The following is a 24,991-nucleotide window of genomic DNA, read 5'->3' on the forward strand; positions in this document are numbered from 1 at the left end:
CACCTACCTTACCGGCGGGACAAGGCGGCACGGGCCGGCTCCGGGGTCCTGGGGGGGGGGGCGCGTGCCGATCTGGCCCCGGGGGCTGCCCCCACAGTGGCATGGTCCGCGATTGGGGCCCACCAATCCGCGGGTGGGCCTGTGCCGTGGGGGCACTCTTTTCCTTCCACCTTCGCCACGGTCTCCACTGCGCATGCGCGGGAATGCGGTCAGCGGCCGCTGACGCTCCTGCGCATGCGCCGCCCGGAGATGTCATTTCCGCTCCAGCTGGCGGGGCACCAAAGGCCTTTTCCGCCAGCTGGCGGGGCGGAAATTCGTCCGGCGCCGACCTAGCCCCTCAATGTTGGGGCTCGGCCCCCAAAGATGCGGAACATTCTGCACTTTTGGGGCGGCGCGATGCCCGTCTGATTTGCACCATTTTGGGCGCCAGTCGGCGGACATCGCGCCGTTTCCAGAGAATTACGCCCCAGGTTCTGGACACACCCAAGGTGAGAATTGAGGGGTTATATCTAGAGCGAAAAATGAAGAGATTGTGACTATTTTTCTCAACAAGGCAGGCGATCTGATAGCGGTCTTTACAATGACAGGTTTTGATTAGTTGGATGTAGAGTAGTTGGGGCCAATAACCTAGAAGCATTGAAGTAGAAACTAGATAAGTGCATGGGAAAATAGGATATGAAATGAAAAAAATATATACGTTGACAGGATTTGACAAAGAGGGTTGAGGAGGCTTGTGCTGCACAGACACCGAAATAGGCTTGTTGGACTGAAGTCTGTTTCTGTATTGTTAATACTTTTGTCCATATCACAGAACAGTTAAGTTATAAAGACAGTTTAGCTTCTATTATGGGGTTTAGTGAAGTGCTATTAGGTTTTCCAATCAGACCTGACTGTAAATTTGATAAATTGAATCATTGGAAAAGGAAGCTTTTTCAGAAACACAAAAGAGCCTTTCAAGCATTGCCACTTTCTTCAGACACTGATTTCTCCTGGTTTGCTCAGCAAGTAGAAGGCTGAAACCTTGCAGGCAGCTGTCACGTTGATCATGTTAAGGCCAGCACGGTAGCAGTGGTCAGCACTGTTGCTTCACAGCGCCAGGGTCCCAGGTTCTATTCCCGGCGTGGGTCACTGTCTGTGCAGATTCTCCCCATGTCTGCGTGGTTTCCTTCGGGTGCTCCAGTTTCCTCTCCCAAGTTCCGAAAGACGTGCTGTTAGGTGAATTGGACATTCTGAATTCTCCCTCTGTGTACCCGAATAGGTGCCGGAATGTGGAGACTAGGGGCTTTTCACAGTAACTTCATTGCAGTGTTAATGTAAACCTACTTGTGACAATAAAGACTATTAAATAAAAAGATTGTCAGCAATCAAATAATCATATTTTACCTCAGCCCAATTTCCTTTTAAAAGGAGCCTACTGACAGCAACAAGCTGAGGAGCAACCAAAACCATTTTTATGAATTTTCTGGAAAAATTAGATTCTCTAAACAATAGCAAAACTCCATGCAATGAATCACTATTTGTTGACTTGTCATGTTATTTCTAACGCTCCGTCAGTTTGCCACCTAATTGTCCAAGCAGCAGTTTTTGAAGTGTATTTGGGGGACATTTCCTTCTCTGCTGCACTTGTTAAGACAATGGTATCATTGTGGACCACAATTTTACATGGTAGGGCATGTTGTTTACCGTCACTTAGACTTGCCTATGCCTTTTTAGGGTATTAATGGTTTTATGGGCCAAGTTGCTGAGAGAGCGAGCAGATAATCTTGCAGCAAGGGAAGCAAGGTATCTGGGAGCTGAACAAAATTAACAGCGTAAGGATGGGTGAATGAGTTGGTGAATTCAACGCTACATCAGGAAGAGGTGAAGGGATGAAATTGGCCTGGATGTAAAAAAGGTGGAAAAAGTAAAAAGGTTTGTTTTCTTAATTTAACCTTTTACTAATTTACAATTAAATCTACAACTGACCTCAGAACCCCTATTGAAAAAGGAGACAAAACAATGACCCTGGTATTGATTGCGATCCAATCAGTTCCGTTGGAGCTGGACGGGTGTTTTAGCACAGCGCAAAGATGCCTGTTGGCAAAGTTCAGGAATAAGGATCGGTGATCTGAATGGCCAAGGCATGAAATTGAAGCTATAGCCAATTTGGTACATGAAGGAAAGGCATTGTGACCTAACATCAAACTCTTAATGATCAGAAGGTCGACAAGGGTCTTGTAGCAACCTAAATAATTCAAACGGACCAGAAACCACTACCACATATATTTCACATCAGATACAAGTGTGCTACTAGAAGAAACAAGAACACAAATTGCTCACAAAGAGCAGAATAACTTTATTAAAGCCCGCAAAAGAGGCAAAAAAAATTACATCATCTTTGTCTAACTGGGAAACACCATTTCACTTGAAGAACCTTTCTTTAAAAATAAATCTGATGCAATCCTTCTGCCAGATGAAAGGCCATAATATTGCAGCATACACAAAAAATAATATAAATTAATACCAGCTTGGATTGAATTGTTGATTGTCCCATGCTGTAGAGGTAAATATCGAAAATTGGACTGTTGGAACTTAATTTAGACAGCACCTCTTAGCAGGAAAGGGAGGCTTTCTTTCCATTGCGCTATGGAAGTAAATAATGGCGAACCTAATAAAAATGGCCTAAAAACAAGTAACATATACCTTTCAATTTGATGCTGAAATGTTGCCAGTTTTCAATGAACTGAAGAGTGCTCTGTGTTTTTAAGAATAATGAGATCAAGCACGTCATTAAGTTAGGGCAGTGGGTCTTGAAGGAAGGGGAAATGTGGTCAACTTTGATAAAATGCACACGTTCACTTCCAGGAATTGTAAGCTTATGTATATGAACACTCATATCACCTGTTACGATGTTTACAACTACTTTTATTCACTGCTTTATGGTTCATAAATATATTCTTCCACAGTGTATAGTTTTCTCCAAACAGCACTGTTGACAATTTGTTAAGTACTGCCCTGCGTTAAATCCTTCACTTTGTCCATGTTGTGCTCAATTGCACCACTTAGAAACTGCAACCAGGTGTTCTCTGATTCAGGGCACATGTGACTAGATCTATACAAAGAAAGAGAATTGATTATTGAAACTGCTGTATCATGCAATGCAGAAAAGCACATATAGTGTGCAGCTTGTTTATATAACCCAGTTTCAAAAATGTCACTGGTCAATTAAAGTTAATCAATGTGGTATCACAATATAGTTTGCATAGATCTTATAACACTTCCAGGACTAAGCAGCTAAAGTACTGCCTTATGCTGCTTTTACACTGCAGCTATTAGTCTTAGAGTAGTGGTTACTATTCAATTCTTCTATTTCCAATTCTTCAGGGCTGAATGGAGTTCTGTACACAAGTGCCTCCAAGGATATGCAGAACTCTTCCGTCAGTGACATTTGGATAGCACATGGGATATAATTAAAATTGTACAAACAAATGAATTGCAGTTTGATTTAAATTTGGCAGAATGTCCAAAGCGATCAACTGGGTACCTTTTATATCTGGTTTTAAATTACAGAAATGTTTGGCTTCACAAATAGTGTAACCTAACAAACTCCATTCACTATAGCCTCAAGGCAATCTTTCATTCTTTATATCAAAGGTCAGTCAGGGACTGACTTAAGATTTACATAGCATGAAATGCAAAAATAAGCACAGCCTCAAATATTGATTCAAAAGGTCAGGGTTTGGTGTCTTTGGAAACCATCCCTTACTCCGACTGCCTAAGCACAGTAGCACAGTGGTTAGCACTGTTGCTTCACAGCACCAGGGACCCAGGTTCGTTTCTTGGCTGGGGCACTGTCTCTACGGAGTCTGCACCTTCTCCCCATGTCTGTGTGGGTTTCCTCCAGGCGCTCTGGTTTCCTCCCACAAGTCCCAAAAGATGTGCTTGTTAGGTGAATTGGACTTTCTGAATACTCCCTCAGCGTACGAACAGGCGCCGGAGTGTGGCAACTAAGGAATTTTCACAGTAACTTCATTCCATTGTTAATGTAAGCCTACTTGTGACACCAATAAAGATTATTGTTCACAGTTCTTCTGCTAGACAGTTATATTTTCTACAGCTTTTCTTAATCTCCTGCGAAAACACCAGTTAATCAGCAAAACGTTTGGGGAAATGGTGTTGCAACACAAGGTCGGGGACCTTCTCAGAAATTCTACCCAATCAATCGGAGGAGCTGTTGAGTCATAACCACTGCTCTTCACCCTGAACCAGTCTCATGTTTTTTCCCCTACCTGAATTATAGATAGAAAATACTGGAACTACTCAGGTTTGGCAGTATCTGTAGAGAGAGAATCAAACTTAAAGACATTTCAGGTGCACAAATACTACCAGACTTGCTGAGTATTTACAGAATTTTCTGCTTTTATTTCCAGCATCTGTAGCTTTTTGTTTTTGCATGAATATTTTACTTTAACAGCTTCTTCTACTGCACTGAGAAATATTTTGAATATGAGTGGGCACGATAGCACAGCAGATTGCCAGGTTTCATTGCATGTCCTTATTCTTGTGAGTGTAACGAGGAGTAAGCTGGGGGTGGGGGTGGGGGGGCAGAGAAGAGGAAGGGTGCTGAAACCAATGGGGGTGGGAGAGAGGGGATATCATAGACCGATCCAGAGGGCAGCAAAATGTACGCAGTTAGTTAAATGAAGGACAAAACAAACCTCTGTAAAATAAAGCAAATTAGCGCGGGCAAGTAAAATGTACTGTATATAACCAACAACTGTTTATAAATATGAGAAAAGCCAATAAAAATATTTTCAAGAGACTTCCGGGTGCGGCGATGACCAGCTAAGTCGCACGTTTCGGCACCTCCCGTTTTAACGGACTTTTGGGCTCTTATCGGGAGCCCCAACGGCAATTTTCGAAGGCTAAACCCACTGTGAGGCGACATAGAAGGGAGTCCCCCCGGATGTGAATGGACAGAAGAGATAATAGTGGCCAGATTACGGAGGATCCTCTGGAGCAGCGGCAAAGAAGGGCAGTGAGAAGCAAGATGGCGGCGGAGGGAGGCCAGTTGGTATGGGGCCTGGAACAGCAGGAGTTCCTCCGGCGATGTGTGGAGGAGCTCAAGAAGGAGGTGCTGGCGCCGATGCTGCAGGCGATTGAGGGGTTAAAGGAGGCGCAGAAGACTCAAGAGATGGAGCTCGGTGGAGTGAAGGCAAAAGCTGCCGAAAATGAGGATGAGATACAGGGCTTGGTGGTGAAGACGGAGACGCACGAGGCACTGCATAAGAGGTGTATGGAAAGACTGGAAGCCCTGGAAAATAGCTCGAGGAGGAAGTACTTAAGAATCTTGGGTCTTCCCGAAGGGGCAGAGGGAGCGGACGTTGGGGCGTATGTGAGCACGATGCTCCATATCTTAATGGGAGCTGAGGCCCCGACGGGCCTCCTGGAAGTGGAGGGAGCTTATCGAGTCCTCGTGAGAAGACCAAAGGCAGGAGAAATACCTCGAGCAATAGTGGTGAGGTTCCACTGCTACAAGGACAGAGAGATGGTCCTGAGATGGGCGAAAAAGACACGGAGCAGCAGGTGGGAGAACGCGGTGATCCGCGTGTATCAGGATTGGAGTGTGGAGGTGGCGAGAAGGAGGGCGAGTTTCAATCGGGCCAAGGCGGTGCTCCACAAGAGGAAAGTGAAGTTCGGGATGTTGCAGCCGGCAAGACTGTGGGTTACACACCAGGGTAAACACCACTACTTCGAGACGGCAGAAGAGGCGTGGACATTTATCGAAGAGGAGAAGTTGGACTAGATTGGAGAAAGAGTGTTCGAAATGAAGTAGTGAGGTGGTGGCAAGGGACTGTGAATCAGATGGGTGGGGGGGGGGGGGGGGGGAGAAAAAAGATGTTTTTCTTTCCCCTCGAAGAGGGGGGGGGGGGGGGACCACGAAGAAATGTGGGCGCCGGTGGGGAAGGGGAGGGGGAAGGAGAGAGGGAGCTGCGCCATCAGGGGCGGGGCCGAGAGGGAAGCGCGGGCTTTGTCCCCGCGCTATGGAAATTGTGGCGGGAAAAGGGGGCGCAGGAAGGAGAGGGCCTCACATGATGGGAGGCTAAGGATAAACGGGGGAAGCCGAGGTCAGCCAGAGTTTGCTGACTTACGGAAGCAATATGGGGGGAGCAACTAAGCTAGAGAGGGATCTAGCAGGGGGGGGTTAACTGGGTTGCTGCTGCTAAGGGGAAGGGGGAGCTGTTACGGGATGGGATGGTCGGGACGGGAGGGCGCCATCGGGGGGAAAAGCGGGTGCGTGGGAACCGGGTGAGGAGCTGGTCTATAAAAGGGGATGGCTAGTCGAAGAGGGGGAGGGGGGGGGGGGGGGGGGGTAAAGAGCCCCCCAACCCGGTTGATCACGTGGAACGCGAGAGGGTTGAACGGGCCAATTAAGAGGGCAAGGGTACTTGCGCACCTAAAGAAGCTAAAGGCAGACGTGGTCATGCTTCAGAAGACGCACCTGAAACTGGCGGATCAGGTCAGATTAAGGAAAGTATGGGTGGGACAGGTATTCCACTCGGGCTTGGATGCGAAAAATAGAGGGGTGGCAATATTGGTGGGGAAACGGGTATTGTTTGAGGCGAAGAACATAGTGGCGGACAGTGGGGATAGATACGTGATGGTGAGTGGCAGACTGCAAGGTGAGGCGGGGTGGTGAATGTATATGCCCCGAACTGGGATGACGCAAACTTTATGAAGCGTTTGTTGGGGCGCATCCCGGACCTGGAGATAGGAAAGTTGGTAATTGGGGAGGGGGGGGGGGGATCTTCAACACTGTGCTGGACCCAGGGCTGGACCGGTCCAGATCTAGGACCGGGAGGAGGCCGGCAGCAGCCAAGGTGCTTAAGGGCTTTATGGAGCAGATGGGAGGAGTGGATCCCTGGAGATTTACTAGGCCAAGGAGTAAAGAGTTTTCCTTCTTCTCCCATGTCCAAAGTGTACTCCTGGATAGATTTCTTTGTCCTGGGAAGGGCGCTGATCCCAAAGGTGGCAGGAACGGAGTATTCGGCTATAGCCATTTCAGATCATGCCCCACATTGGGTAGATCTGGAAGTAGGAGAGGAAAAGGAACAGTGCCCACTCTGGAGATTAGATATGGGACTGTTGGCGGACGAGGGGGTATGTGTAAGGGTGAGGGGATGTATTGAAAGGTACCTAGAGATTAATGATGACGGAGAGGTCCAGGTGGGAGTGGTCTGGGAGGCGCTGAAGGCGGTGGTTAGAGGGGAGCTGATCTCCATAAGGGCCCATAAGGGGAAACAAGAGGGTAAAGAAAGGGAGAGATTGTTGAGGGAGATTTTGAGGGTGGATAGGCAATATGCGGAGGCTCCAGATGAAGGGCTATACAGAGAAAGACGGAGATTGCACACGGACTTTGACTTGTTGACCACGGGTAAGGCGGAGGCACAATGGAGGAAGGCACAAGGAGTGCAGTATGAATATGGAGAGAAGGCGAGCCGGCTGCTGGCCCAACAACTTAGGAAGAGGGGGGCGGCGATAGAGATCGGAGGGGTTAGAGACGAGGAGGGAAAGATAGAACGGGGAGCGGAGAGGGTGAACGGGGTGTTTAAGGTATTTTACGAGAGGCTATATAAGGCTCAACCCCCGGAAGGGAAAGAGGGAATGATGCGTTTCCTAGACCAGCTGGAGTTCCCGAAGGTTGAGGAACACGAGATGACAGGACTGGGAGCGCAGATTGAGGTGGAGGAGGTGGGAAAAGGAATTGGGAACATGCAGGCAGGGGAGGCCCCGGGACCGGATGGGTTCCCGGTGGAGTTCTATAGGAAATACGTGGACCTGCTGGCCCCACTTCTGACGAGAACCTTTAATGAGGCTAGGGAAAGGGGGACACTACCCCCGACGATGTCGGAGGCGACGATATCGCTGATCCTGAAAAGAGACAAAGACCCGCTGCAGTGCGGGCCATACAGGCCTATTTCCCTCTTGAACGTAGATGCCAAGCTTTTGGCCAAGGTGATGGCGACGAGGATAGAGGACTGTGTCCCTGGGGTGGTGCATGATGATCAAACGGGGTTTGTTAAAGGGAGGCAATTGAATGCTAATATACGGAGGCTGCTGGGGGTGATGATGATGCCCCCACCGGAGGGGGAGGCGGAGATAGTGGTGGCGATGGATGCAGAGAAAGCATTTGATAGAGTGGAGTGGGGCTACCTGTGGGAAGTACTGAGGAGATTTGGATTTGGAGAGGGGTTCATTAGATGGGTTCAGCTCCTGTACAGGGCCCCGGTGGCAAGTGTGATTACAAATAGGCAACGATCTGACCACTTCCGACTATATAGGGGTACATGACAGGGATGTCCCCTGTCCCCGTTACTGTTTGCGTTGGCAATTGAGCCACTGGCCATAGCGCTGAGGGGCTCCAGGATGTGGAGGGGGGTACTTAGAGGAGAAGAGCATCGGATGTCATTATACGCGGATGATTTGTTGTTGTATGTCGCGGACCCAGTGGAGGGGATGCCTGAAATAATGCAGACACTCAGGGAGTTTGGAGAATTTTCAGGATATATATTGAATACGGGGAAGAGTGAACTGTTTGTGATGCACCCCGGGGAACAGGGCAGGGGAATAGACGATTTACCGTTGAGGAGGGTAACAAGGGATTTCCGGTATTTGGGGATCCAGGTGGCCAGGAACTGGGGAACCTTGCATAAGCTTAACTTGGCACGACTGGTAGAGCAGATGGAAGAGGACTTTAGGAGGTGGGACATGGTGCCCCTGTCATTGGCGGGCAAGGTGCAGGCGGTTAAAATGGTGGTGCTTCCAAGGTTTCTTTTTGTGTTCCAGTGCCTCCCTGTACTGATTACAAAGGCCTTTTTTAAAAAAAGGTGGACAAGAGTATTATGAGCTTTGTGTGGGCTGGAAAGACCCCAAGAGTAAAGAGGGGGTTCCTGCAGCGCAGTAGGGACAGAGGGGGACTGGCACTGCCGAGTCCAAGTGATTATTATTGGGCCGCCAACGTGTCAATGATATGTAAGTGGATGAGGGAAGGGGAAGGAGCGGCGTGGAAAAGACTGGAGATGGCGTCCTGTAGGGGAACTAGCCTAAAAGCACTGGCGACGGCGCCGTTGCCGTTCTCCCCGAAAAAATACACCACAAACCCAGTGGTGGTGGCAACTGAAAATTTGGGGGCAGTGGAGACGACATAAGGGAGTGACGGGTGCCTCAGTGTGGTCCCCGATAAGGAACAATCGTAGGTTCGTCCCGGGAAGGATAGATGGGGGATTGAAATCTTGGCAGCGAGCAGGAATTGCAAAATTGAAGGACTTGTTCTTAGACGGGACGTTCGCGAGTCTGGGAGCACTGACAGAAAAATATGGGCTGCCACCTGGGAATGCATTTCGCTATATTCAAGTGAGGGCATTTGTGAGGCAACAGGTGAGGGAATTTCCGTAGCTCCCGGCGCAAGAGATCCAGGACAGAGTAATTTTGGGGGCATGGGTGGGTGATGGCAGGGTGTCAGATATATATAGGGAAATGAGAGACGAGGGGGAGACGATGGTGGAGAAGCTGAAGGGAAAATGGGAGGAGGAGCTGGGGGAAGAGATTGAGGAGGGGCTGTGGGCAGATGCCCCAAGTAGGGTAAACTCTTCGTCCCTGTGTGCCAGGCTCAGCCTGATACAATTCAAGGTTCTACACAGGGCGCATATGACTGGAGCAAGGCCGAGTAGATTTTTTGGAGTGGATGATAGGTGCGGGAGATGCGCAGGAAGCCCGGCGAACCACACCCACATGTTCTGGTCATGTCCGGTATTGCATGGGTTCTGGGTGGGTGTGGCAAAAGTGATTTCAAAGGTAGTGGGGGTCCGGGTCGAACCAGGCTGGGGGTTGGCTATATTTGGGGTTGCAGATGAGCCGGGAGTGCAGGAGGCGAGAGAGGCCGATGTTTTGGCCTTTGCGTCCCTAGTAGGCGAAGGATTCTACTTATGTGGAAAGAAGCTAAACCCCCGGGCGTGGAGGCCTGGATAAACGACATGGCAGGGTTCATAAAATTGGAGCGGATAAAGTACGCACTAAGAGGTTCGGCTCAAGGGTTCACCAGGCGGTGGCAATCGTTCCTCGACTATCAATCGTTCCTCGACTATCTCGCAGAGCGATAAGGGAAAATAGGAAAGGTAGCAGCAGCAACCCGGGGGGGGGGGGGGACTCATTTGGGTCCTCGGGTTTTATGTGTGTTTATATATATATATTAGTTATTTATATTAGATTTTACGAAGTTACTATTTTAGTTACTATTTCTGTTGTTTCTTATTTTGTTGTTGGCAGTTGCCGTTAGTTAGCATATTATCTATTTAAAAAACGATCAATGTATATATTATTACAAAGTTGTAAAATGGGAAATTTTTGTTTTTGTTTGATCGAAAAACTTTAATAAAATATATATATTTATTTTAAAATCTTGAGAGTGTAGATGCATGCTTTTCCCCCCTCTGAATTAATTAAGTGCCCACCAAGGACCCTTACAAACCCGCTACCATCTAGAAGGGCAAGGGCAGCAGACATAGGGGAACACCGCCACCTGATCTTCTGCTCCGAGCCACTCACCATCCTGTCTCGGAAATAGATTGCTGTTTCTTCACTGTCGCTGGGCCAAAATCCTGGAACTCACTCTCTAACAGCACTGTAGTATACCTATGCAACATGGGTTGCAGCGTTTCAAGAAGGCAGCTTGCCACCACCTTTCACAATTAAGGCTGAGCAATAAATGCTGACCTAGCCAGCAATGCCCCATCCCATGAATAAACGTTACAAAAAAAAGTTTCACATGATTAAGAACCAGCCTTCGGGAATAAAGTAATTCAATCAAACTCATGTATTCAAAGACCAAATTCAGTGACTTCGGCTGTGGGATGAGGCCTGTATCCTTTTATTGTCTGATGCTTTGAACTATACTCAAGATAATCAATTTCTGTTACTACCTCAAGCCCTGCAGGCACTCTCCACTCACCATCCGTGGCTGCTCCTTCAGTCACTTCACCCGTACTTCCTAGAACTCCCTGAACATGTCATCTTCACCCCTCTTTCAAAATTTCCAGAAGACTCCCAATTGTTCGATCAGGCTTTTGCCCGTCTTTGTCTCTCCCACTTGGTACCAGAAATCATGTCTATCATTCCCAGTTATCTCTTTCGTATTTGAGCAATGAAGAGCAAGGTATTGTGGATGCACAAATCTGAAATGAAAATAGAAAAATGCTGGAAATACTCAGATGATCTGACAGGATCTGTGGAGAAACTTAAGGTAACCAGATTCTCACAGACCGGTTGAGTATTTTCAGCATTTTCCGTCTTCATCGGGAAATGCAAGTTGTTGGCCTGAAGGCTGTTCGTATCATTGCATTCAAGACAAAGAGGTAAGGCTCTGGAGTTCAAATTTAGGGAGCTAGGATGAAAATTAGCAAGCAGGTCTTAAAAAAGTAGTAATCTCCAGATTACTCCCAGGACCACACAAAAGAGAGTATAGAAACAGGAGGATAAAACAGTTGAATACATGGATGGAACGATTGGGGTCAGTTTTGGGGAGATGAGGCCTGCAAAGGCCAGTTGGGGTGCACCGAAACAGAGAACCAATTTCATTGCGGCGGCAGTTGTTGGTGCTATTGGGGAGAGTTTAATCTAACTTTACATGGGCGAGGGAACCAACAGGTAACTCGAGAGGAGTACCAAAGTGTGCAGAACATTGGGAAAAGCAGATAGCACTAGAATAGGAAATAGCAAAGCATTAGGTGAGTTCAATGCAAGAATATAAATAATAAAGTCCAAGTTAGGGTTACTGTGCATACATGTGAATGCAATGAGTGTGGTAAATAAGATTGGTGAGTTGCAGTTGTAGATAGTCACATGAAAATATGATGTTGTGGCTGTAACGGACTCCTAGCTCAAAGAAATAATCCTGGATACAATCCTGGTATTGATGGAGAACACTGCAGTGCTGGAGAAAAAGTATGTCCCAGAGAACCTAGGACAGAATCTATTTGACTAGAGACAAAGAAAAAGGAGCAATTACAGTGCTCGGTGAAGCCTATATGTCACCAACTAGTGGGAAAGATATAGAGGAACAAATTTACAAGGAAATTACAGAGAAGTACAAGAATCATACAGTAGTTATAACAGGAGACTTCAATTATCTGAATATTGACTGGGATAGTAGCAGCATAAAGGGCAGGGAGGTGTTGAGTAATGTAAGAATCTTTAATTTATGGGATCTTAACCTGTCGAACTACGCCAAGTTTGGGGGAAGCTTAGTTAATGAATCAAAGTCTGGCGCAATACGACAAGTTGTAAGATTTGTGGACTATGCCAAGTTGTTCGATTCCTAGTATTATTCCACTGTGTAAAGTTGAAGGAATTTATATCATTTCTGCTATTCGGTTATCAGTAGCACTTTGCGAATACTGGAACTCAGCAGAAATTTCAGTTAAAACTTCTCAGGTGCCAAAAAGAATTGTTTTATTTGTAGTCGTTCGAGGCGTTTTAACTGAAATTTCTGCTGAGTTCCAGTATTCGCAAAGTGCTACTGATAACCGAATAGCAGAAATGATATAAATTCCTTCAACTTTACGCAGTCGAATAATACTAGGAATCGAACAACTTGGCATAGTCAACAAATATTACAAATCTTACAACTGGTCGTATTGCGCCAGGACTTTGATTCATTAACTAAGCTTCCCCCAAACTTGGCGTAGTTCGACAGGTTAAGATCCCATAGGCTTCTACAAGTACCCAACTGTCTTTTTCCATTTAAGGGGCAATTTAGCGTGTCCAATTCACCTACCCTGCACATCTTGTTGGGTTGTGAGGGTGGGACCCACACAGACACGGGGAGAATGTGCAAACTCCACACAATCCAGGTCCTTGGCTCCGTGAGGCCCTTTGTTGGTGTTTTCTACAGCAGTCAAGTTCAGTCCAACAAGAAAGGAGGCATTTGGACTTCCAGTGATGGTGATGTGCTGAGCGGACACACATCAGATGGCTCTCCTCCAGACCAGAACCAAATAGGCAATTTTAAGTGAATTTTGTCTGAAAATGCAAAGGAAAATTTACCTCAAAGGTGAAAAGAAAGCAACCATGGGACATAATAATGCCAGGGAACGGGAGCTCTAGGGGTCGAAGGGACAGTAGGAGTGGCAGAAAGGGCCAGACGAGACAGCGGATCCACTAGCTGAAGGGGCCCCTGTCACCCACGAGCCGAAGGGGCCCTGCCACCTAAGAGAGGGGGATACCCGAGCATCAGCCTCCCCCCACCACCTGGAGATGGATGGAAGAACTTCCTCATGAAGGAGCTGACCGCCATGAAAGAGGCAATCAGAACAGAAATCCAGGTGGTGGTGACGGAGAAGATGGTCACCATGCAAAAGACAATTGATGGGCTGGGGAAGAAAGTGGAAGCACAGGAGAGGACGATGCTCGACCTGGAGAAGGCCTCGACGAACCAGAGCGACAGGATCGTCACCCTGGAAGCAGAAGTGAAAAGGTTGGTGGTGGCCCAAGGGAACTTAAAGGCAAAGTCGAGGACTTTGAAGAAAATTCGTCCCGACGACAGAATATTCGGATCATGGGCTTGCCAGAAGGTATTGGGGCAGAGACCCAACGAGTGCCGCAGCCGAAATGCTGGGCAACCTAGTCGGAAGAGACAGCCTCCTAATGCCCCCCCCCCCCCCCCCCCCCCCCCCCCCCACCCCCCAAGGTTCGACGGGGCTCACAGGTCGCTCTGGCCAAAACCCAAGGCGGGAAGCAACCGTGGGCGATTATCGCACTGATATCAGGGTCGAGAGAGGATCCTGCGGTGGGCAAAACAGACGAGAGCAAGCACAAGAGAAGGACACAAAATCCGAATTTACCAGAACATTGGGGCTGATCTGGCAAAATGCAGGGCTGAGTTTAACCAGGCAAAGTCGGCCCTGTACAAGAACGGGGTGTGATTTGATATGCTGTTCCCAGCCAGGCTCTGGGTCACGTACCAGAACAAAGAGCACTATTTCAACACCCCTGCGGAGGCAAACAAATTTGTTCAGACCAATGGCCTGGACAAGGGATAGGCGAGGCAGTGATGAAGGTTGATCAGAGAAGGATCGCAAAAGAAACAGAGACTCATTGGACAGTGAAAATGTTTGCGCGGGGCTGTGCTGACTCGCTCTGATCAAAAAGTCCAGTTAACAGGAAACAACGAGAACTGGGGAATGCAGATGAAGGTACAGGCAGAAAAAGCGGACAGTCAGTGGGCATAAGTTAGGGACTAGACCATCCCCGGGAGGGGTGCCACCACTTTAGCAGGGATAGCACAGGAAGGCAGGCAGCAAGAGGGGCCGCAGCACACCTCCTGGGACAAAAGAAAACGAGGAGGAACACAAAAGGAACAGGACAGGAAAAAAAAAAAAAAAAGAGTTGGTTTCGGATTGGTTTCTGCATGTAAGGTGCAGGCTGAGGAGACAAGATGGTGCCACAAGCAGCCATTTCAGAGGGTCCCTAAACAAAGGGAAACCCCGGAGTGCAGGGACGCACCCACGTGGCATATACACAGTTGGTGGCCATGTTGGGCACCCCCTGGGCAAAGGGAGACCCCAGAGCGTAGGGGCCCGACCTCAGGTGAGAACAGTGACCATGGCCATTTTGGACGGCCCCCTAACAAAGGGAACCCCTGCAGTGCAGGGGCGCACGCACCAGGCAAGTACAGAGCGGGGGACAAAAAACCCCAACCAAGACTATCACTGGAACGTCAGGAGACTTAACTGCCCAGTGAAAAGATCCAGTCTTTGCCCATTTAAGAAGTTTGAAAGTCTTCCTGTAGGAGACACACCTGAGGGAGAAGGACCAACTGCAGGTAAGAAAGGGTTGGGTGGGACAGACCTATCACTTAAGTTACGGGACAATGTCTGGGGGAGTAGCCATGCTGATTAGCAAGAGGACGGCATTTACAGCGACAAGGACAGTCACGGACCCAGGGGGACGGTATGTCATGGTCAGCAGTGTCCTTGACGGGGCGTCCTTGTGCACTACCTTATTCAAACACCTACATGTAAATTTTACATAATACATCCAATGCCAGTCGGAGGAAATGGTGAGGGACTGGGTTGCTAATCCAACCAGCATTTCATCCTGGGAACTATGGCATCGTGAGTCACACCTGAAGAGGAAAACACCAGGTGCACGAAAGGTATTGCAAGCCAACAGGATAGGGGAACCTAGAAGAGGCAGAAAATGAGGTCCCACAGATACTGGCCCTGTCCAATAAGTATAAGGTATTGCTACCTAGGAGAATAAAGATTAAAGGCTGCAGGAAGCACGGACTGAATACTAACCATGACACTATGAAATAGGAGACAATCCAAGCGGAACAGAAGCTTAATATAGGGTATTTAATAATTATAGATGTCATAGAAAATTATTTCATAGAATTTACAGTGCAAAAGGCGGCCATTCGGCCCATCGAATCTGCACCGGCCCTTGGAAAGAGCACCCTGCCCAAGCCTATACCTCCACCCTATCCCCATAACCCAGTAACCCCAATTTTGGACACCAAGGGCAATTTACCATGTCCAATCCACCTATCTGCACATCTTTGGACTGTGGAGGAAACCGGAGCACCCGGAGGAAACCCACGCAGACACGGGAGAACGTGCAGACTCCGCACAGACAGTGACCCAAGCCGGGAATCGAACCTGGGACCCTGGAGCTGTGAAGCAATTGTGCTAACCACTATGCTACCATGCTGGTAGGGGGGATAGTTAGCATCCTTTGCAGTCAGGACCAATAGTACGGTGTACACCTGGTGTCAAGTAAGGGATATATTTGAAGTGGCTTTGAAAGGGAGGAGATTGTAAAGGTTGGGGCCGATGATGCAGGAAAAGAGTAGCCAGCAGTAGGACCTTAAAAATGGCAATCTCACGATTATTAACAGAGCTACCTGTAAATTGGTAAAGTAACAAACTGATTTAGAAAGTGAACATGTGGCTGAAGGAAGAGAATGGGAAAGAGGGGCTCCATTTCATGGGACACTGTCACCAGTACTGAGAAAGGAGGAAGCAGTTCAGTTGGGGCAGGCTGTACGTAAAGGGATCAAGATCCCAACAGAAAGGATAATTATGGTGGTAAAAATGACATTAAACGAATAAACAAACTAGCAACAATCATTAATTTAAAAAATGGAAGCTTCAAGTTTAAAAACGTGGCAAGCAGAGTACCGTGACATAGATACTCCAAATAAAAGGAATACTAAAGTAACAAAAGTTAAGTGCAGCAGGAGTGAAACTAAGTGAATTGCTCCTGCAGAGGATCAGCATGGACATAGGCTTCCGTCCATGCTGTAACCGTTACATGATTCTATCATTTTAAAAAACCATTTGGAATATAACTTAAAACACATAGCCATGATTTTTTTAAAAAGATACATACTGCACCAATAAGTAACATGTTAAGTTCAACAATATGAGAAAGGCAGAAGGATAGGTTGTGATCTCGTGCCCACATTAGAATTTTCTACACTAAAGCATACATCGAGTGAATTAGAGGCTTACATACAGCTTAACTAAGTGGGAACATCTGTGGCAGATGAATTTCAGCTCGGTAACAGTCAGGTCATTTTGGACTAAAAAGAATAGATTCATGGGGCAAGGTTCTCTGTAGCCGGACGCCGATATCGTAATCGGCAATTGGGCGAAGAATTGACTTCATCGCCCATATTGGGGCCGGCGTAGGTTTAATGCCAGTCAGCTGTGCTCCGCCCCCTCGGAAATGGTGTCATTGCGTTGCGTGCTGTTACAACGCTGTAGGCGCATCATCGCCTAGCCCTCCCACAATGTTCCGCCCCTGATGGGCTGAGTTCCTGACGGCCAGGGACACGTGCGGTCTCAGCGGTTGGGAACCCAGCGTGACAGCTGCAGACTGTGTCCAGCGCCGCCACACCCGGCTGCAATCCGTGCCGCTGGCCGGGGGGCTTCCGCGAGGGCTGGGGGGACCGGTGGGGGGTGGCCAGGAGGTGTGCTGCAGGGTCACGAATAGCGGGTCAGGTCCCTGCATGCCAGCGCCATATTGTACAGCGCGACAGCTGCAAGTCGTCAGCCGTGCACATGTGCGGCCAGGGACTGGCCATTCTCTGGCCGTTTTCGGCACGAGAGGCGGGAGTTTCACCCGGTGCTGCTGCTAGCCCCTCACCGGTCACGGAATCAGTGAGGGGCTTGCGACGATTTTTTCCCCGTAAACCTCCCGCGGATTCTCTGTTTGAGCCGGCATTTGGATTCCAGCCCATGTACTTTTTAATATCACGTGAGGTTAGGAACAATGGACGTTCAGAAGGATTTAGTTTAAGGTACATGGATTACTGAAATGCAATGGCCATGGAGAAAATCAAAATGCTTTATGGCATTTTAGCCCTTAAATCTACAGTGTTAGAATATAAAGGGAAGTTTTGCTACAGCTATATAATGGCCTACTTGGGTCACATCTTGAGTATTGTGTAAAGCTCTGTGCAACCCACCTTAGAGAGGTTATACTAACTCTGGTGGAAGAGTGCAGCATAGGTGCACCAAAATATTACCACGGCTCCAAGAGTTAAATGAGGAGGAAAATTACATAAACTCAATTTATACTCTGGAATCTAGAGGGTCAAGTGGTCATTTGATAGGATGGACAGAGACCACACTTTATGGGTAGGGGCATCTAGAATAAAACATAATTTCAGGGCCAGGCCATTCAGGAGGGGTTAGGAAACATAGCGGGCAATTTAGCATGGCCAATCCACCCAACCTCCACATCTTTGGACTGTGGGAGGAAACCGGAGCACCCAGAGAAAACCCATGCACACACGGGGAGAACGTGCAAACTCAGCACCGACAGTGGCCCAAGCCGGGAATCGAACCTGGAACCCTGGAGCTGTGAAGCAACTGTGCTAACCACTATACCACACAAAGGTGATCATAGCTCAAAAAATAATTTAAGAAAAGAGATTGATGAGTTTTGCTGGCCAAGAATTGCAACAGGCAAGAAGCCCGGACAAGAAAACGGAGTTAGAATGCAAATTGGCCATGATCGATTTAATTGAATATGGAAAAGCCTTGAGGGGCCAAACAACCAAATTCGATTTCTGTCAATGAGGTGGCTTTTCGGCCAAGGTTAGAAATGATTCTGAACAACTACAAATGCAGTTGGATTTGAAGAACAAATGGCACTCCCACCATCTAGTGGTAGGTAATGCTCTACTGAAAAATCAGGCACCATCTAGTGGTAGGTAATGCTCTACTGAAAAATCAGGCACCATCTAGTGGTAGGTAATGCTCTACTGAAAAATCAGGCACCATCTAGTGGTAGGTAATGCTCTACTGAAAAATCAGGAATGTTGTCTCTTCAAGATTGCTCTAATTTTACCTTCCCAGTTTGCATTTGACCCCCATCTCCAATCAGAGATGCAGCACATAGTTCACGTCTGAAGGCATCTGTAGTAATGTGAAGGTGCCTTCAAATATTAAGGTAAAACAAGTACCGCATGAATAATGCAATTTTATAGAAGTTACAACCGTTGGGGGCTTGCCGAAGTGAGAATATTTTAGGTAACATTTCTCAGCAATTCATTTAACTCACTTGGTTATTTCCAGAACTTTGTTCAGAACAAAAGCAACCTTTGAAGCCTGAAACAAATGAGCATTTTAATTACTTGAAAATAATTAAACAAAATATTTTGACAACATCTGGAACAGTAAATCTGCAGCTTTCTACTGATTATCCGAGATGATCAAATATATCACATGACAATTTGCAAGTTCTCTTAGGAGGTAACAAACCAGAAATGAACAGAAATGTGAAGCTGATTAAGTCTATGTCTAGTCGTAGATTTCATAGAATTTACAGTGCAGAAGGAGGCCATTCCGCCCATCGATTCTGCTCTTTAAAAGAGCACCCTACCCAAGCCCACACCTCCACCCTATCCCCATAATCCAGTAACCCCACCCAACACGAAGGGCAATTTTGGACACTAAAGAGCAAGTTAGCATGGCCAATCCACCTAACCTCCACATCTTTGGACTGTGGGAGGAAACCGGAGCACCCGGAGAAAACCCACGCAGAGAACGTGCAAACTCCGCACAGACAGTGACCCAGCGGGGAATCGAACCTGGGACCCTGTTGCTGTGAAACCGGAGTGCTGTCCACTTGTGCTACCGCGCTGTCCGATTACACTGAGGACTACAATGTTCTAACATATATCCATTCTATTCTTGCATTTCTTGTGAAGGATGTCTACTGTGTGTTCATAGAATTAATTTACATTGCACCAATGGTAATCAAGAATATAAAGGAATAGGTAGAACTATCTTGCCATTCCCACAACTTTCCTGAACCAAGACAAGCATAGTATGTCCAATACTGGTAGTTGTGTATTTCAAGATGGATGAGAAATACTCACGTTTATTTGCACAGTCATATAGTCCATTGGAGGATAAAGACTTAAGATCAATTCATCAACACTAAAGGAGGAAAACAATAGCTTTACCAAGTGTGTCCATACAGGAGCAAAGGCAATACAGTACACAAGTACAGATAAAGTGATATAACTGCATGCTCTCCCCCCACCAGTTCCAACGCACACGGCCTCCGCCTCCTCCTCCTCCACCTAGACAAGATTCAAAATGCTAAAACTGCAGGCAGGTTTTCATTCAGTAATAAAAATACAACTTACTTTGGGCTGATTTCACTGGTTATATCACCCAAATCATCCAACTGTGTTATGTGCTGTAAGCTGTCCACCTTCCCATGCGTTGTCATGGCTACAGAGACCTTTTTCAGACATGCTTTGGCTGCTTTCACTAGTCCCAAGCAAGGTGCCATGACCTGTTTGTCTGCTTCTGACCAATAAGTATCCCGATTTTCCCGTGAGTCTCCATCATCAAAAATGTCACTGAATGGGTCTGGATTATCTGCATGCCGAGCCTGCCGATTACAATTATTGAAATTATTGGAAGAGCACGGATACAATTCACTCACTGCTATTTCTGTAGGGACCAGTGTAGTCGGCTGTTACAAATTTCAGGTCTGCCATCGAAATTGTTTCAGTTGCACCAATGCTGGCCCTTACATGTTACATTCAGGCGTACACGCATACTCACGCTGCCTAATTTGTGACCTTACAATAGTGCAATCAGGAGACATAAATAAGGAGTCAGACCAGAATTCTGGTGCCTTCACTCCACATCAAATGATGAGACATTTGCAGCGTACCCCTGCTCAGAAAACTCAAAACATACCAACATTAGATGCAACTCCATGAGTGGACAATACTTAACAATCCAGATTGTTGTGCAAAGAATTACATTAACAAGCAATTTGAGATCATTGGTCAAGCTCACAATGTGGCTCACTTACACATGCTAGAAGCTACATATATTCATTTGTGGGACCCAGTCTTTTGCAAACAGAAATATCCTGGTCCTATGCCTTTTTTTAACTAAAAAGCTTAGGGTTCAACTGCCACCTGGTGAATTCCCCATGCCAACATATCAACCCGAGTCAACTTGCCAATCAATCACCACCTTTTTTCCTCATACAGTATAAATTGTCGTTCCCTTTGAAATTTGGCATTCTTGCAATTCTGTCCTGATGAATTGGAGATGAAAAGTTTCAGCAGCATGTCTCTTTTTTCCATCAATACTCAAGATCTGTACGACCATGCAAATATTAGGCATAATAGTATAAATATGACTGGAATGGTTTCAGTAGATCAACAGAAAGCACTTACTGAAATGTGAGCAAATACATTTTCATTAAGCGGCTTATTGTTGTTGTCAGCAACAGTTGCATTGAACTCATTTCACTTAACTTTGAACCCCGCAGCATGAATAAAACAAAAAGAATACACGTTGGCTTGCCTTGGGTAAGTGAGCTAATTCAAACTAGAATTGAAACACAGCAAGGCTTACAGTGGTGGGGTATTTTTTGTTCATTCATGGCACATGGGTATTGCTGGTGTTAGGGGGCACTTCCTGGGCAGAGGCACCTGCATACTTAACATGTCACAAATACCAAATATGTTTAATTTCTGTAGCAAACATCAAGAAGCAAGTGAATGCTCTCAAGTTAAAACAACATACGCAAAGCATGGTGGGACTTGACCACATTCTTTGAGAGAACAGATCCACACAATCAGACAGAAACAGCCCACCCTGCCTGTTAACAAATGATTGGATCATGGATCAGCCATGCTGGGTTGTTACTTATCCGAAGAAGTGTATAAATCATGAGGTTTCCTTTTGTTCTTTGGCGAAAGCTTGGGGTTAGCTGGAGACTCGCTCCCCGTTGGCCTAACAAATAAACTGTTTTGACTTTTGGAACAAATCTGAGTGCTTAGTGATTCTTCGATGCTAACACTGGCAAGGCCAGTATTTACTACTTGTCCTTAGTTGACACGGTAATGCGGAGCCACCTTCTTGGGCCACAGTAGTCCACATGGTGTACTTAGACCCACAATGCTGCTGGGAGAGAGTATTTCAGAATTGTGTGTGATAGTGCAGGAATAACGATATATTTCCCAGACACAAAGATGCGATACTTGGAGGAAAACGCACATGTGGTGATGTGCCCATGCACATACTTCCCTTGTTCTTCTCGATGGTCGAGGCCACAGGTTTGGAAGGTGCTGTCAAAGGGTTGGCACAGCTATTGTAATTAACTAAGGGTGGCATGTGACACAGTGGTTAGCACTGCTGCCAACGGCGCTGAGGACCCGGGTTCGAATCCCGGCTCTGGATCACTGTCCCTGTAGAGTTTGCACATTCTCCCCGTGTCTGCGTGGGTTTCACCCCCATAACCCAAAGATATGCAGATTAGGTGGATTGGCCACAATAAACTGCCCCTTAATTGGAAAAAGAAATAATTGGGTACTCTAAATTGTAAAAGAAATTTGGGTAATTAACTGCCTCGTCCTTTCACTGTGCAGACAACTCCGACTCACTGGCCTTGAACAAATTATTTTCTCTCATTTTGGTTACTTCCAAAGGAAGTCCAAAAGCTGTCCGATTGATTTATTCCCCAGTGATTTTCCAGCAGCCTACCTATAAAACGGGCTATTTGCCAAACCCCAAAATGGATTCCAACTGGAAACTACCCTCACCATGTTGAAAGGAATCAGCTAATATTGATAATAATAAACAGGAGTGCTTCATTTATGACATGGAATGTCTAAATTAACTTCCATTATCTAAAGCAGTATTTAGACACATCATCTGGATCTTAATCAGTATTCATTAAATACTAAGGATTTACAAGTATGATCATCAACAATCATTGACAGTGCTATCAAATAGCACATTATGTTCCACCTGGACCACTCAATGGCAAATATTACAGCCTTGGTCCAAACATGGAGAAAAGGCCCTAGACACGAAAGCAGCTTTGACGGAGTGTGGTATCAAGGAGCCCCAGCAAAACCTAAGTAAATGGGAATTAGAGCAAAATGCTCCACTGATTAAAGCCACAGGTGCACAAAGGAAGATGGCTGTGGTTGTTGGGGCCAATCATCTTAGCCTTGGGACATCGCTGCAGGAGCTCCTCCGCAGGGACCGAGCACTGCTCAATAATTAAAGATCCTAGGCGCAACCATTTTCAAATGCTTCATCAATGGTCTTAACTCTAGTATAAGGTGAGACGTGAAGATTTCCACAGATTATTGCCCATCGTTCAGTCCCATTCGCATTTCATGTCCACCTGCAGCAATTCAGCCTTGGGCCAATTAAGTGGCAACTTATGGTTATAAAAATGGCAATAATCATCTCCAATAATCAAGACCATGACCAACTCCTCGAGACATTCAAAGGCATTGCCAGTGTTAAATCCCCCAACAGCAACATCCTGGGAGTTATCATATAACCATATAAACTACTGTCTTATAAGAGCAGGTCAGAGACTTCCGGTTGCGGCTATGCAGAGCTAAGTCGCACGTTCGGCAGCTCCCGCTTGGAACGGACTTTTGGGCTCTTTACAGGGCCCCCAACAGCATTTTTTCGACATTTCCTGGTGTGGGAAGAAGATTGCAATATTCCCCCGACAGTGTATGGCTCGGACCAGAAGCGGGGCGACTAAAAAGTGGTGGTGAACCCAAAGAAAGTGCGAGGGAAGAAGAGCAAGATGGCGGCGGGTGGGGACCAGGCAGCGTGGATGCAGTGGGCGCAAGAGCAGCAGGAGGCTATCCAGCGCTGCTTCAGGGAGATCAAAGCGGACCTGCTTGAGTCGATGAAGGCTCCTATCGACAAGCTGCTGGAGACCCAGATGGCCCAGGGGATCCGCGAGGTCCGACAAAAGATCTACGACAATGAGGACGAGATCTTAGGCCTTGCGGTAAAGGTGGAGGCGCACGAGGCGCTCCACAAGAAATGGCAGGAACAGTTTGAGGAGATGGAGAATCGGTCGAGGCGGAGGAATTTGCGGATCTTGGGCCTCCCGGAGGGGCTGGAGGGGTCGGACGTGGGGGCCTAAGTGGTCACCATGTTAAACTCGCTGATGGGAGGGTATCCTTCCAGGGGCCCCTGGAGCTGGAAGGGGCCCATAAGAGTGCTGGCGAGGAGGCCCAAGGCTAACGAGCCGCCACGGGCGGTGCTGGTGCGGTTTCATCTGTTCGCTAATCGGGAGTGCGTGCTCAGGTGGGCCAAGAGAGGAGCAGCAGGTGGGAGATCGCGGAGCTTCGAATATATCAGGACTGGAGTGCGGAGGTGGCGAAGAAGAGGGTCGGGTACAACCGGGCGAAGGCTGTGCTGCACAGGAAGGGGGTGAAGTTTGGCATGCTGCAGCCGGCGCGACTGTGGGTCATCTACAAGGCCCGGCACCATTATTTTGAGTCCCCAGAGGAGGCGTGGGCCTTTGTTCAGGCCGGGAAGCTGGACATAAACTGAGGGTCGGGATGGGTGGTCGGGGATTGCTGTTGGTGTGTTATATTTTGAGGGGGGGTTCTTTGCTCATTTCTTTTTGGTTCGGTGTGGGTGGTTAGGGTGGGCTCGGAGGGGGGTAAGTAAATGGAGTAGGTGTGGATGGCCGGTAGGGGGGGGGATGGGGCCCCCGCGGGGGAGGGTGAGGCCTGAGTCGGGGGTGAGGGGACTGGGCCTGTAAAAGGAGCTGCGTCAGAGGTGAGGGGACTGGGCTTGTAAATAGAGCTGCGTCAGAGGGGGCGGGGGCCAGGGAAGTCGGGGTCGTTTCCCGTGCTTGGGATGGAAGGGGAAGCCGGAGAGCCTGCTGATGGGTAATGGAGGAGGAGGGTATGTCCCACAATGGGAGGAGTCGAAGGAGAGGCGGGAGTGGCTGGGGTCAGCAAGAGTCAGCTGACTTGCGGGAGTGCAATGCGGGGAGCAAAGCAGCTAGGAGGGGTCTTAGCTTGGGGGGGGGGGGGGGGGGGGGAAACCGGGTTGCTGCTGGTATGGTCAAGGGGGAGCTGGAGCGAGTAGAGGGGGTTGGGACGGGGGTCTGCCGCTGTGGGGAACGGGCCGGTCGTGGGGTGAGGGCGCGTGGCTTGCCGAGGAGGGGTTATGGCGGGGGTGGGGGCAGGTAGCCCCCTGATCCGGCTGATAACCTGGAATGTAAGGGGACTGAACAGGCCGGTCAAGCGGGCCCGGGTGTTCGCGTACCTGAAGGGGCTGAAGGCGGATGTGGTCATGCTCCAGGAGACACACCTGAAGGTGGCAGACCAGGTAAGATTGAGGAAGGGGTGGGTAGGTCAGGTGTTTCATTCGGGGCTGGATGCCAAAAATCGGGGGTGGCGATCTTGGTGGGAAAGAGGGTGTCGTCCGAGGCGTCGAGCATTGTGACAGACAATGGCGGCAGGTACGTAATGGTAAGTGGTAAGCTGCAAGGGGAGGGGGTGGTGCTGGTCAACGTGTACACCCCGAACTGGGACGATGCGGGTTTTATGCGGCGCATGTTGGGTTGGATCCCAGACTTGGAAGTGGGGGGCCTGATAATGGGGGGGGGGGGGGGGGAGGGGACTTTA

The 24,991-nt window shown here is 47.9% G+C and overlaps 1 protein-coding gene across 3 annotated transcripts in view; it reads right to left on the reverse strand.

Moving 5' to 3' along the window:
* Nucleotides 1-2,315: 2,315 nt before the first annotated feature.
* ccndbp1 (cyclin D-type binding-protein 1) overlaps nucleotides 2,316-24,991 on the reverse strand; it is a 54,359-nt gene continuing 31,683 nt past the window's right edge. For 2 of the 3 annotated variants that reach the window (XM_072514668.1, XM_072514669.1), the window contains 4 exons: nucleotides 19,703-19,953; nucleotides 19,430-19,490; nucleotides 18,610-18,656; nucleotides 2,316-3,091 (listed from right to left, as the gene is read on the reverse strand). In XM_072514668.1, the coding sequence (XP_072370769.1) occupies nucleotides 2,983-3,091; nucleotides 18,610-18,656; nucleotides 19,430-19,490; nucleotides 19,703-19,953 (468 nt within the window). In that variant the 3' untranslated portion in view covers nucleotides 2,316-2,982. The remainder of the gene's footprint in view (nucleotides 3,092-18,609; nucleotides 18,657-19,429; nucleotides 19,491-19,702; nucleotides 19,954-24,991) is intronic. The other variant, XM_072514670.1, reaches the window with a different exon arrangement.

This window comes from Scyliorhinus torazame, chromosome 8 (assembly GCF_047496885.1).
Source record: "Scyliorhinus torazame isolate Kashiwa2021f chromosome 8, sScyTor2.1, whole genome shotgun sequence".
Classification (NCBI taxonomy): domain Eukaryota; kingdom Metazoa; phylum Chordata; class Chondrichthyes; order Carcharhiniformes; family Scyliorhinidae; genus Scyliorhinus; species Scyliorhinus torazame.